Source organism: Myodes glareolus, chromosome X (assembly GCF_982192425.1).
Source record: "Myodes glareolus chromosome X, mMyoGla1.1, whole genome shotgun sequence".
Lineage (NCBI taxonomy): Eukaryota > Metazoa > Chordata > Mammalia > Rodentia > Cricetidae > Myodes > Myodes glareolus.
The window spans coordinates 48,592,521-48,607,804 of record NC_142053.1 but is presented as its reverse complement, the minus strand read 5'-3'; the positions used below and the strand labels follow the sequence as shown (position 1 = coordinate 48,607,804).

At 37.9% G+C, this 15,284-nt stretch overlaps 1 protein-coding gene across 1 annotated transcript in view; it reads left to right on the top strand.

The window, feature by feature from the left end:
- The window catches only part of Dnaaf6 (dynein axonemal assembly factor 6), a 40,443-nt gene extending 28,755 nt beyond the window's left edge, over positions 1–11,688 (top strand). The window contains exons 6-7 of the mRNA XM_048428527.3: positions 7,651–7,736; positions 10,875–11,688. Coding sequence (XP_048284484.1) covers positions 7,651–7,736; positions 10,875–11,001 — 213 coding nt within the window. The 3' untranslated portion in view covers positions 11,002–11,688. The remainder of the gene's footprint in view (positions 1–7,650; positions 7,737–10,874) is intronic.
- Positions 11,689–15,284: the final 3,596 nt, after the last annotated feature.

The following is a 15,284-nucleotide window of genomic DNA, read 5'->3' as shown; positions in this document are numbered from 1 at the left end:
GATCTGCCTGCCTCCGCCTACTGAGCGCTGGAATTCAAGGTGTATGCCACCGCCTCCCAGCCTATAAATACTATTCTTTAAGGAAGTTTAGTAGAGAAGAGAGAGGGAATACATGGAACTTGGAGAACATTGTAGAATAGGAGCGTTTTCAGTATGCTTTTAAGCTGATGACAACTATCTAGTCTTTTATTGACATCTATTTTTTTTCCTATTCTGTGTCGCTGGATCTAATGAACAAACGTTAAAATGTTGTCCTAGTTTAAGACCTTAAGGGATGTCTAGGAAAGAATAGATAGATACATTTTCACTTACTATCATTTTGTACTCAGGGCCCAGGGATCATTAACTCCTGCCTTTAAGAGGGTCAATCAAGAGTGTGTAGCTACAGCTCAGACATGTAGTACTTGCTGAGAACATGCCGGGTGCCGAGTTCCCTACTTAGCAACCACTAAAGGACAATCTTGAAAACTAAAGAATTTCCCTATACACACATGCCCAGATAGCTTCCTTCTACTTTCAAGACCCTGGTTAGAAAGGGACAGTCTGAGTGTGGCGGTGCATGGCTGTAATTCCAGCAGTACTCAGGAGACAGAGACAGAAGGATCACTACAAGTTTGAGGCCAGTCTGCTCTGCGCCCTGATGATGATACTCTGCTCAGGAAATAAGACGGTGGGAGAGAGCCTGGAGCTTTACGGTGACCACTCAGCAGAATTCCTTTCTGTTGACCTTTTCCTCTTTGGAGCACAGTTTTTCCTGCTTCCGTTAATGACCTACCTCCTGGTTTTCTTCCCACGTCACTGTTCAGCCCCTTCTCCTTTGCTCCCATATTCCTGTTTGCAGTTCCTTTGAGCTCTGACATCCTTTCCCCTTTATCTGTTCTCTCTCAGTTTAGTCCCTTGGCTTACTTCCCACTTTTTTAGTAGGTGACAGAAACTCAACATGTCCATAAAAAAAACCCTCATAATTATTTTCTTTGAACATCTTTCTCGTTAAACTTTCTCATGGCAACATTATTTACTAGGGGCACGATAGCTAAGAGATAAGAGCACTTGCCTAGCACATAGCAGGCTCGATCCAAAAACCCAGCTCAGCTGCCATTCCCCTTTCTTTGATATTTCACAGTTAACCCATCAGCAAGTCTTATTTGTTGAACTTTCAAAATACATTCTAAATTCCCCTAATTTTCACTACCATTGCAATTGATTTTGTGTTCCAAAGTACCACCAATTCTTGCCTGGTCCACTTTGCTTTTCCTCTGGCTCATCTTCGTGCTTCAGCTGTAGCCTTTTGACACACAGTGTAAAAGATCTTGAAGGAATAAACGGTCCCTGCACTTTGTAGGGGGACTGGGAGAGTTGTAAGTCCGAAGTCCGCTTAGGCTACAGAGTAAATTTGAGGCTAGGCTGAACTATATATCAAGTTTTTTTTTCTTATAAAAGATAGCAAACAAACATACAAAATTAGATCGCACCTTTCTTTACGTAGGCCCCTAAATGCCTTCCTATTGCACTTAGAACAAAACCCAAATGCCTTTATCCTGGTCTGTGCGGTCTATATGATTTCAGTCTTACCTTCTTTTAGTTTTATCTTGTGTTGCATTTACTTTTTTGTTCATTATTTTCTACTTACTCTAGCCATATGGTTGTAATCCTTTAGTATGCCAAGTTATGCCATTCCATCTGGAATGTTCTTTCACATAGCAAGTTTATTCCCTACTTTTCAATAATTTTACCACCTATTTCTTTCTTATTCATTGCATCAATTAATGCCCCTGGGATTATATTATGGAATAGTAGTGGATCATTTCTAACGATTATCCACCTTGCTTTTTTGAGATTTTAATTAAATTACAATGTTTCTCCTCCCCCTTTTGCCTCCCCCCAATCCTTCCACATACCCTCTCCGCCACACTCTAGAAGAGAGACTGGAAAGATCGTAAGATCCTGAGGATAAAAGAGTTTCCTGTGAGATTATGTGTCCTAGGAACATCAGAAGCTACACTCATAAAATCTTAGCAGCGTGATCCCTCATCTGGGAGCTGAGCAAGGCTGACACCAGCAAGCACGTGGGTGTGGTGGGAACAAGTCCACAGGGCTACAACCCTTCACAAAGAACACTAGGCAGCTGAATACAGCCGGGAGTGGGAGAAGTGATGCTCCCTGGGAAAGGGCACACCAATTGGTTGTCCATTGCCAACACTCGGCCCAGAAATCATACAGACAAATAACATTATATAGACTAAACGGGTTATATTTAGGAATATATGTATAGACACATATATGCGCACAATAACAGTTGATGGCTATTTCCTTAATTAGAGCTGTTATACTATAGTCAGCAGAAGCCTCTCATAAAGCGGTAGTATTTTAAAAAAAAGACTTAAAGGAGTTGAAGAAATGAAATTTGAATATAAAAAAATCATTGGAGTAAACATTTGAATCACTATTATTTAAAATATGAAATTATATTAGAAATAATATAAAGAATAAGGACCTATTCTTAGTGAAATCAGTAGCATCCTGGAAATAGATGGGTGATTTGAATATGAGCAGTAATGGACACTAGAGTATAAAGATGTGGAAATTTTAAGTATATATAGCTGAGATGTACCAAACAGTTTTGTATTCATATATATAATGAAATGATTAGTAAAATAGTGTCAGTTTGTATATACATCATTTCATATGTTGCCTTTCATGGGAATTTGTAAAGGATACCTAAAGTTGAATCTCAGAATTTTTTTATTAGACAGTAGAACCTTAATTATAGTCTTCATGCTATATTTCAAGTCTCTGGGTTTATTCATCTTACATTCTTGAAATTTTGAACTCTGTTACCAAGATCTTACATTCCCCTATCTCTGGTAGCCACTATTCTCTCTCTGTCTATGCATTTCCTTTTTCAAAGATTGTGCATGTAAGACAGATCCTTTCATTTTTGTGTCTGGATTCTGTCACTTGGCATGAAGTAGGACATGAAATGTTTTCACTGAAAGAGAAGGGACAGGAAAGGATAAAGGAGATGTAGGAAGCAAACAAAAAACACACAAAACCCAGAACCAGCTGAAAAGACTGCGAGGGAAGCAGTGCCCTCAGTGGAGGTACAGATTTCATTTAGACAGAAAACGAAGAGGCTATTCAAAGAGGTAAGCAATGAGGAAGGGGGTGAGGCACTGTGTGTTCCAGTGTACCTAACAGAAGACAACCAAGCAATCGGTGAAGTGTAGGAAACAGCAGCAGAAGAGATATGAATATCCATATGCTAATTATTATGTTATAAACAGTGAAACTTCTTATTGTTGTGGGAAAATGGAGATAGAAGCATAATGGCCTTGGCTTGGGCTGTATCCGGACAGATAGTGGTGTACTGTTTAAGAGAATGCTGGGTGCCTGTGGAATTATGTGGATGAGCTAAGTTTGATTTTTGATTTTGTAAGCAGTGTCTCACTATGTTTCCTAGTCTGGCCTTGAACTCACAATCTCCCTGCCTGTCTTCTAACTGCTGGAGGTACAGACTGCCTCACCGCACCTGGATCTGAGCTTCCTCTTGACTCCTATGACCTATCATATATATAGAGGAGTCATATTTCTGGGACATATTTAAAGAAAAAGGAAGGCCTGGCAATGTAGTACTGAACTGTTTAAAAAGCTAATGACATTATAGAAAACTTACATTAATTAAAACTCTGTCTTATTGATTTTATGTGCTTGTTTTAGAGAATGCATGCCTCTATATATTTACTCTTTAAAGATGAACGTTTATGTAAATTCAAGGTACGGACCATCATTTTTGTTTTTTCATTTTTCTACAGATTACTGTTGCTCAAGAGGTTATATATTACTGTGGTTGCATGAAAAAAGATCTCATGTGTTTCCATAGTTCAACAGTAGGAAATTAAATTGTTGAAGCGATTCAAAATAAAATCTACACAAGTCTCTTATCACAATTTCCTGATGTTGTTTTGTTTTATAGTGAAATTCAATTTCAACTTTTTAAAAGACTCAAATGAATCAGGAATAGTCTCTATACTTCTGACAAATAGAAGTATTTTATATCTACAGCCCTTGAATTAATTTAAAATAGTTTCACAATACCAACATGAAGACATCTGTATATATTAAGCTTTACTAAAATTTCAGTAAATATTATAGGCTAGCCAAGTTATATATAAAATATCCTAAAATTATTTTTTTAAAAAATGCATTTTAATTGAAATAGAATTACATCGATTTCCACCTCTTTTTACCCCTCTAATCCCATCTATGTTCCCTCTCAAGTTGTTGGCCTCTTTTATTATATGTACACACACACACACACACACACACACACACACACACACGACCTGCTAAGTTCATTTTGTTGCTTGTATGTGTTTGATTTTAGGACTGAACATTTTTGTATTGGGTAATTAATTAGGGGGTTCATTCCTGTTTAGGGACTGAGTCTCCTCTCAGCAGTCATTAATTGCTTGTAGTTCCTTGTCTTGTGGGTGGAATCCCATGATATTTTCCCCCTTGAGCATTAGCATCTCTATTGGTAATGTCATTGTTCAGATCTTGTTTGTGCAGTCATCTTTAAATGAAATCAATTTGTAAGCTATGTAAAAGAAAGCATCTAAATTCCTTTGTTTGGTCAGTGGTATCCTGGACTTGGCAGTTTTTAACAAAGAAAGTCTTTCTCACAATCAGAGGTCAGCTGTTTTCCAAGTATTCATGGACAGTACCAATTATTAAACAAGTCTGACTCATGTTTCAGGAGGAGTTTCTGCTAAGATTACAAGAGATAATTTTTTCCTTTAAAGAACTAAACAGTTCAAAGTAAAGAAACAGTTGTATCCCTTGATCCATGTGACGAGTACAAGTCCTTCCGGTTTCAAGAGGGGATTTACTGTTAAGATCCCCATGGAATCCTTATCTTGTTAGAGATTGGTGTGCACCAGCCACCTAATCTGTCTTTTCTCTTGTCCCTCCTTTGAAATATTGTAGCAGACACTTTTAATTTTCTTAAGAGGAAAAATTAGTGAGCTGCTTCTTTGAATTATCTTTCACTGGAAGCACAGATTATTATAATAACCACTTTGAAGTTCTGCCTAGGAATTCTATCTAAATTTCACATACATCATCAGTCTTTCTTCTCAATTATCCTTTCAATCGTTATGAAATACTATTTTACTTTTAAATAATTTCAAAGTTAAGAAACAAATAGTTCTATCCCTTGATCTATTTGGTGAATATGAGACATTAAAGGGCATCTCAAATTGACTATCTGACTGGAAGGTTATTTCAGCAGAAGTGGGACTTTGGTCCTGTCTAATGCTCATTTATTTTGAGTCAGAGTGCCTATAACTGCTTCTGTGGAAAATGTGCTATTTATTTCAATTAAGGCATCTCTAATTATGAAGATTTAATTTCTGAAATGTATTTTAGAAGGTAGCTGTTTGAACAAAAATTAACCACAGGAAGTACTTAAGCGCTATCCCCTCTAGATTGCTATCCATCATCATACTTAAGTACAGATTTAATAAATTCAAAAGCATATATTGATCCACATACCTTATGCTACAGAAATACTGTTGTGTGTATTGAGAATGTTAGGAGGAAATTCCAGTATGTCACATTATTTTCTTTGCATTTCCCTTAAAGCTTGCTTTAACCCTGGCCATTCCAACAACTGGACTATCCAAATAACTGAAATGTCAGGTCATCAAGTTTATCTTTTAGAAAGCTTCATAATTTACCTGAACTTTGGGTTCCATTTTTTTTGGGTTCCATTTTTTAGTCTTTTGTTTATAGATATTATATATCCTCACACTTTTATGTGAGGATAATATATATATATATATATATATATATATATATATATATACACATCATAATATTAACTCCCATCACAAAATGAGTAGATGTTCTGCTGGCTAATTTATGTCACCTTGACACAAGCTGGAGTCATTTTTGAAGAGGTAACCTCAATTGAGAAAATGTTCCCACCAGATTGACCCTTGGACCAGCCTACTGTGCATTTTTTAAAAATTTACGATTGATGTAGGGAGGCCCAGATAACAGTAGGTGGTCATATCCCTGGGCAGGTGGTCCTGGGGTGCTTATGAATAGCAGTCCATGGGGACCAAGTCAGTAGCAGCCTTCTATAACTTCTGCATCAGTTCCTGCCTCCAGGTTCCTGCCTGGAGGAAAATGGACTATAAGCTCTAAAATGAAATAAACCCGTTTTCCCCCAAGTTGTTTATGATCGTGGCATTTTATTACAGCAATAAAAACCCTAACTAAGGGAGATGTAAATTAGAGAAGTGCAATTTTGTGGTAAAATATACATTTATCATTGGTGATGCTTAGTTATTCAGAGTGCTGTATAACCACCACTAATATCTATTTTCCAAATTATTTTCTTATACCTAAAAGGAAATCTCACACGCATTTAGCAGATACCACTTTTCTCCACTCTCCAGCCTCTATCAAACTCCAGTCCAATTTCTGTCTCTGGATGGGCCTAGGCTGAACGTGCTATATAAATAAAATCCTACACAATGCACCTTTTAATACTTGGCTTCTTTCCTTTAGCATAATGTTTTCAGGATTTATCAATAAAATGTACTTTGGCTAGAGAGATGGCTCAGCAGTAAAGAGCACTGGTGGCTTTGGCAGAAGGCCTGGGTTTTAGTCCCAGTACCTACACGGCGGCTCGCAACTGCCTGTAACTCCAGTCCCAAGAGATTGATGCCTTCTTCTGACCACTAGGCACTGGGTATAATGTGGTGCTCAGACATACATGCAGACAGAACACTCATACACATTGAAAAATATTTAATGTACTCTGTCCTTTTCTTCAGCTGAATAATATTCTACCGTGTGTACATGTTACACTTTCTTTATCCATTCATCAATGGACGCATATTTTGGTTGTTGATACATTTTGACGATGTTGAATGCTGCTATTATGAACAAAACCATGTACAAAATTTTGAATATGTTTTACTTTTCTTTTTTCTTCTTTTTTTCCTTTTTGTCATTGCTATTGCTTTGAGGCAAGGTCTCATGTAGCTCAGGCTTTCCTCAAACTCAATATGTAGCCACGAGTGGCCTTGAGTTCCCAGAAGAGGAACTGCTGCTGACTGTGGAGCCCTATGGTAAATGTGATAAGACATTTATAAGTGCAATCTTGCTAAGCTAGAAGGAAGTCCTTCTTAGGAGATGGAGGTTATAGTGTTATTTTTCTGTTGTTCATTTAACTTTTCTGGAGGCCAATACTTCCATAGAAAATGTGGTATGGGTATTTTTATCAAGAGATTGCAAATTGGCATGACCAACCTACACTTAACATGACATTTTCTATGTTTATGTGAATCCTACTCGTATAAAGGTGTCCAAAGATCTCTACAAGTCTGGTGAGTCAGAGATGTTTTGTCACATTACCAATGGCTGCCCTTTATCTCCTCGATGAACTACTCCGTCTCTCCATGACTAAAATGGAGCTAATAACTTCTGTTTATTAAGATCAATAAAAGGAAACCACATAGCCTGGCACACAGTTGGCATTTCCTCTTAGCAAATATTATTTCTCTATTCTTTATATAGTCTTATGCTTTCAAAAGTAACTGCTCTCCCAAATGGCAGTATTTTCTTATTTTATCTTAGGTGAAAATTAAACTGCCTGATACAAACCCTTCTGAAATTCAAATGGACATCCAAGAAACTCTCCTTGATCTTCGCACTCCTAAAAAGTAAGTAAAACATAGAATTGAAGTAGAATATTATCAAATTAATGAATCATTAGAATATTGCTTTTTAAAGCTAGTTTTCATCAACCTTAAAGTCCTAAGAAGAATGAGATATTCGTTGAGAATTCAGATATTTTAATCTGCACAATCAAGTGAACTTGGGGGCTAGGCTATAACTATGGGATAAAGTGCTTGCTTAGTATGCACAGGACTGTGATTAATCCAAAAATGTCTGGAAATATCTAGCTTTCATATTTTGCAACTGCATACTGGGTATGGGCTGACACTATTGAAAAATAATCCTTGACATTCTAATATAGTTTTATCTATCAGGAAAAAAACTAGCTGGAAGTGCTAAGCTGTAAGCTTTGCTTACATACTAATGGGAAATTGGGTGCAGTGGTTGTACAAGGGAAGTGCCATCCTTAAACTTTTGGATGTTAGTAGGCCTCTAAGATTAAAATTTGAGGATTGTTCTTATTTTCTTTTTCAAAATTCCCAAAATCATAGTCTTCTCATTCTGTTAGTTCAAATCATGTTCCTCGGACAACACATTCAGGAACAGCCTTACAAAATATTTCACCTGAAGCATAGATAAACCAGTCCTGGCTCTCAAAACTCACTGTTTTGAAAGGGCATTGTTGGACTCTGGTGCATATTTGAAGAAGTATCTAAGTGTCTCACTGATGTGTTCCATTCCCGTGTGGATTACAGCCGTGAGCACATATTGGCGATTACCGTGGCCCTCTAGAACTCTCTCTGGGTTTAGGAAGCAGGCAATTCCTGGAACATTCCTGTCCTTTATTATCAATATCTACAAGTTTCTTTTGTTGAGCTTAGGGCTTTGAGATGATTTAAAAAAAAAAAAAGAGTAGTCTACAAAAAGACCATTCTTTATTTCTGCAGAAGATTCATTTAACACAAAATGATCTACAGATGAATATTTAGCTAAACTTTCTTCTCAGCATTCCCACCACTTAAAAAGGTATTCTCTTTCATTCCCAGGGTCTTAGCTGGGGTCATCCTTGTGGATTCCTGGGAATTATTCTAGAGCCAGGTTTCTTGCTAACCCCCAAGTGGCTCCCTCAATCAAGAGATCTCTTTTCTTGCTTTCATATCTGAACGAGCATGGGATCAAACTAGTCCCTCTGAATGTGTTTGACAGTTGGGGAAGACTGAGGGGCCAATGACAACAGCACTGGGATTTGTCTCTACTGCATATACTGGCTTTTTGGGATCCTATTCTCTTTGTATGTATACCTTGCTCAACCTGGATGTAGTAGTAGGGAGGGCCTTGGACATCCCACAGGGCAGGGTGTCTTGCCCTCTCTTAGGATTGGAGAGGGTTGAGGGGAGAGTGTGTGGAGGGAGTGGAAGGGGAGTGTGAGGAGGGGAGGAAGTGGGAATTTGGATTGGTATTTTTTAAGTAATAAAATAAAATAATAATAAAAAAGTATTCTCCCCAAAACATCCCATCTTACAAAAATTAGATTCACTATTCTTACCATCACTCCACGGAGAAGTTAAGGTTTATGCAATATTTTTATGCACATTTATTCGTCCTACAACCTTTGTAAGGAAAGCTGGTTAAGTGAACAGTCAGTCTTCCGTGGTATTTTCATGCCTGCTAAAATCACACGCATATCTACACCCCGTGCAGTTAATTTCCGTTTCTCTGGCAGTTCTTACTGTCCCCATCAATCTTGAGGCAGCTGCTCTAGCTTCGCCATCATTCCAGCTGTCCCCCAGAACTCACTAAATGAAAGTCTTTCACAGAGGCACCTTTCCACATAGAACCTAGGCTGAGTTAGGTCATTTGTGTACTCTATTTATATGTTAAATTATCTAAATAACGTGTCCAAGTGAAAAATAACATATATACCATCTGAGTTTGCTTTCTGTTGCTGTGATCAAACCTTGACCAAGAGCGACTTGAGGAGGAAAGGGCTCATTTCATTTTTGCAGTTCTCGGGTCATTCTAGAGTAAAGTCAGAGCAAGAACGCAAGCAGGCCAGGAGCCTGGAGCCAAGAACTGAAATGGTGCACGGGGGCGTGCTGCTCACTGGCTCAGTGAGAAGTCTGTCTCAGAACAAAATATGAAGGGCAATTGAGGAAGACTCTTGATGCCACCCCTGCTCTCCACATGCACTCCCTTGCATGTGCACACACAGAGAAACACGAATACACACGCCACATCTACACATGCACACTTAAGCCCCGTCTACTGAGAACGTGAGGTCAATAAGTGGTTCACATGTTTCAGTTTCTTCAGGTATCAGCATGCTATGGCCCTTGGCATACTTCAGATTCCTACCACTATGACAGGATTATGGTTGGCTTATCACAGTGACACATTTAAAAGCACACAGCTGAGCCATAAACAGCAGGATAAACCAAGCAATCCATCGCAATGAATTTGTCGGTGTGCAGTAGTAAGAACCAGAAGCAAAATGAAAGAAATATTTTCATTGATTGGCCTGGCATTGAAATCATTCCAGGCCAAGTATTTAAAGTCTACATATTTAGTAGAGGTTCCCCCTAAAGTGGTGTTAGCAGAAGCGTTAAAGTACCACTCCAGTTTCAGATTTGCTTCAGCTGTCTGCATTCTACCTACATATAAATTAGACTGATACCAGATTAGCCGAACAAACTTAAAGAGGCATGGTTTTAGTTCTACACTAGAGGCATAACCTGAGACATTATACAATGCAGAACAAGGTCAATTTAGAGAAAGAGGGAGACTCAGTCAAAACAACTACTTGGATTTTTAAAAATGGAACAGGATCGTACTATGCAGCCCAGGGTAGCCTGGGATTCTCATTGTTGCCTACACTGGCCTTGAACTTGGGATCTTCCTGCTTCCACACAGGTATGCATGCACCACATGCGTCTTGCCTGCTTAGAAGTATAAGAATCCAAACTGATACATGATCTGTGTTATATAGGTAAATTTTATTTGGTATTTATATTGTCTAAATACTTTTGCAGGGAAGTCAGGCATCCTGGTGATAACACACACGCACACACACACACACACACACACACACACACACACACACACACACAGCCTTATTGAACATGGTATATTACTCTAGGAAGTTCATTCTGATCTCATTTTGTTTGATCTTGCCTCCTTTGTAGGAAGCTGATAGTAAACTTTCCCCAGCCCGTGGAACCTGACAGCGCTAAAGCATCCTATATCCAGGAAGCTGAAACACTTGAAGTCAGGATGACTCTGCAAAGGGATTTTGATTTCAGTCTTTCCTGAAACTGCATGAATAAGTAAAAGAGAAGGGAAAAACACACGACAATGATAACAGTTTTTTTTTTAACTTTGAATAGTGGTTATGTTCTCTTTGTTTTCTGACATATTTTAGAAAGGTCCAGAACTTTAGTGGTGTTTTGATCTGTTACAGTCACTTCTGTTACTCTTAGGAAATATGGTTCTCTCATACAATAGGGTGCTGTTCCATTTTTATAGAGAGAGATGAATAAGATATTTACAGGTTATCCAACAAGATTACATTATCAATTGCAAATGCAACTATGACCATAAAATAGGTGATTCACTTAAATCAACAGTCTGAAGATCTAGTTCATTACACTATGATAGAACCTGCTACGTGGGATTTTGTCATTATTATCACCAGAAAAATTCATTTGTTTGTTTTTTTTCATGATTTTGTCAATGATTTAGGCTGTTTTCTATCCATGCCCTCAATATTGCTTTGTAACATACAGGTAAAAAAGGACTATAAATAATTTGGTGTGTCATATGAGCCATGTGTTTACTTGAAAAAGTAAAATGTACAGATATATTTGTAGATTCAGTTTTCTCCCATTTTTATATTCCTATTGGACACTCTTATTTTTATACATTGTTCCAGTGATCCTTGCATTTTCTGCACTATTGAATGAGAATACTTCATAACTGTTTATTAAAAGTTATATTTTATCATTGTTGTGACTTTGACTTCATACATCATTGTAGAACTGTGAGATTAACTGGGAGTCCATTTGAAAAGAGATAAACATCTGAAATATGTTTATCACTTCTGTGTTAACCATCAAGAGGATACTCAGTAAAATATTTCATGGTGTCAATTATGTTCATAGCTAGCAGCTGTCTAGTTTCTAACTAGAGCTAACAGAAGAATAAGACTAAGGTTTTAAAAGAAGTGATTATCAAAGCACTATGCCAAGAGACTCTGACATTTAAGTTACCACCATGACTGTGTTCCGTGAGGGGAAGAAGGGAGGAAGGGAGAGGAGGGAGGAAGAGATGCAAAGGAAATTAGTGCCTATGAATTTCAGTCACTGGTGTTGGAACACTAGAAGGTTTTTTGCTTTGCTTTCTTAGTATCTTCTTCAACAGTTATGTTCTAAGGATTTAATATCACAGGTCAGGAGTGGTGGGGCATACCTGTAATCCCAGAACTCAGGAGGCAGAGGCAGGTGGATCTCTGTGAGTTCAAAGCCAGCCTCATCTACCTAGTGAGTTCCAGGACAACCAGGAGTTCACACAGAGACCTTGTCTCAAAAGATAATTTAAGATCACAACCTAAAATGTAATCTCTGTGGCAATACTAAGTAACAACCAATATTTTTCTTCTCTAGAGAACATTGGCGACTCTGAAAAGTGTGTCTCTTTTTTCCCTGTAACACTGACTTTAATTATGAAGGCAATTATTACTCAAACTAGCAGAATGTCTTCAGGTTGTCCGTAGATCAGTAGATATTTAGGCCACCATGGCTTGGCCTTTAGTTATGCTGTGCTATATCAATTATATAAAGAAAGAGAGTTCCAAGAACAGTGAAATATGCTCAATAATTATGCCCATCTTAAATCATCCTCTACTGTCTTTAGCCTTAGAATAAAAACACCATTGGTTATACTGTTGCTTTGTTTTAAGGCACAGTCACAAGACTTTCTTCTTTTACAAATAGTTCACTAAATAAAATGTAGAAATGACAATATAAAAGGAAAATTACCTTGTCACCGTTTTTAGTGAATCATAGCCACTTTCAGAATTGTAATTTAGAACCACAGTCGTGGCACCGTATATCCTCGCTTGCTTTCATCTTGCTGTGAAGAAACATGACCAAAGGCTTCTCGGCAATGAAGGGGTTTATTTCCCTTCCACTTCCACATCACAGTCCATCATCCAGGAGAGTCAAGGTGGGAACCTGGAGGTACGGACTGAAGCTGTGAAAGGAAGTTGCTTAGTGAATTGCTCTCCATAGCTTTCTCAACCTGCTTTCTTATGCCATCCAGGGCCATCTGACCAGGGGTGGCACCACCCACAGTGACTGTGTCCTCCAAGCTCAATAAAATGCCCTCACAGACATGACCACAGGCCAGTCTGATGGACACAATTCCTGAGGTTCTATCTTCTCAGATAACCCCAAATTTTGTCATGTAGACAAACAAACAAACAACCCCTCCAAACCTAACCAACACACATACTTAAGACAAGATACACAGGGTTTGGGGGAACAAAGAGAGCAGTAAAGCTTTTCAACACTTCTCTTAGAAGATGTGGAGATGCAGGTCTGAAAGAGGCGTGGGATGAAAGAAAGGAAAGGCATGATCCTGGGGCCCATGACTGGAGAGAAGGTTGGAAAGGTAGACCAGGGAACTGTCCTATAGAGCCTTGTAAGCTATGGTTAAAATTTAGACTTTATTCTCAGGGCTTGGGGAAAGAGAGTGTAGGAGATAAGAGTAGGGATAAGATAGAGGGTATTGGGATGCTAGTGCAGCAGCGCAAGCAAACTTTTATTCCATATAGATTGTACTTTAAATAAAATATATTGCTGATTTTATTCATTAGAAAAATATGTATGATGGTTTACTGCAACTAGGAAACTTTAACAGTATACAAAATATTTTGAAATTAAAGCAAAACCGGGAAGTACCTACAATCTGGTGCCTTTTCCCAATTTGTTTTCCCTAGTGCACACCACAATTTTACCCCATGTAGGATGATGATAGTACAGAAGCTGGTTTCAGGGCCTACTTCATTTTCATTTCTAAATACATTTGTTTTAAATTATTTTGTTCTTAAACTCTAATTGTGTTAGTTTTCTGGTAAAATAGTGTGTTAACTGATCCATATGTGTTTTATTTTATTTATAATTTTATTTTGAGGTAGATAGGTTCTTGTTTCCTAGATCAGAGTGGCCTGAAATTTGCTATATCGTACACATAGGCAAGCCAGCCACCAACTCACCATGAAGCTCGGCCTGCCTTTGTCTCCTGAGTACAAGGATTACAGGTGTGCTTTCATGCCCTGTTGCAGTGGTCTTTCTAATAATTTCTTGCTCTCAAGAACATTTCACATATTACTAACATGGTTGTATCAATTTACATTGGTATTCACCAGACATTACCTTTTTGCATCATTTTTCATGCTTTCCATATTTTATGTAAGGTGAACAGCAAACCTGAAAATAAAATTTGGAACTTTTTACTTCAACTAGGATTTTGTATTCAAAGTCTTAGTCCAGTTCCATTTATTATGATACATTTCTATCTCCAGCATATCGTGGAATTTACACTTCAATCTGATTTCCTTAGACTGTTTCTTTCTTCCCCATTAATCAAAATTTAAAATCCTCTATTTTCTTCCCTCTGCTTTGAAAGTGACATGGTTCTGTTTCGTGTCCCTCTTTTAAGCTCACAAACCTAAAAGTTTTTCTTAGTTCTGCCATTCCATGAAATAACTCTAGGCCTTACTTGTAACTCATTCATGCCACCTCCACTATATTTTCATATATCTGGGTTATGAATTATTATCATTTATCACAGTTGAGGTATTTACCCATTTGTTTATTTTATCTTCCCTTTCTCCGGGTTAGTGTTTCCCCTCTCAGCATTTTGTTCAACAAAGGTCTGTGCATTCTGAGTCCTCTCATGGCACGTGTGAAAATATTTTTCTTTCATTTCTGAAAATATTTGTATCGTTTATATACTAGAATAACAGTCTAACTGGGTTTCAAAGTTCTAATTCTTAGGACATTGCCCTTTCTCCCTAAATTTAGACAGACACAGGTAAGATTCGCAGACTAGGATGCAGATTGACTTTTTTACCAGTTCAACCATGTTCAGAGGATACAGCTCTTCTAGGGACCCAGCTCTATGCTGATGACCTTGAGTCCAAGACCTCAATGTCTATTCTTCAGTCTTTAAAAATGGAAATTATTTTTTAGGGCAACTACAGCTTCCATTCACAAAATTCCCATTCTGGCTTTCGATTTCCCCCTAATTCTAGGTACCTGGATGCTTTCCTTTGTTTCTTGAGAGCTCAACTATTCAATTAAAAGATTTTTTTGTGTGGCCGGATGGTGATGGCACAGGTTTTTAACCCCAGAACTCACGAGGCAGAGACAAACAAATCTCTGAGTTTGAGGATAGCCTGGTTTACAGAGCAAGTTCCCGGACAGCCAGGGCTTCACAGAGAGACCTTGTTTCCAAAAAAACAACAAAAACAAAATACAAAAATGATGTTTGTGTGTGTATTTTATCCTTTTTGTGTGTGTCTAGTTTATTTT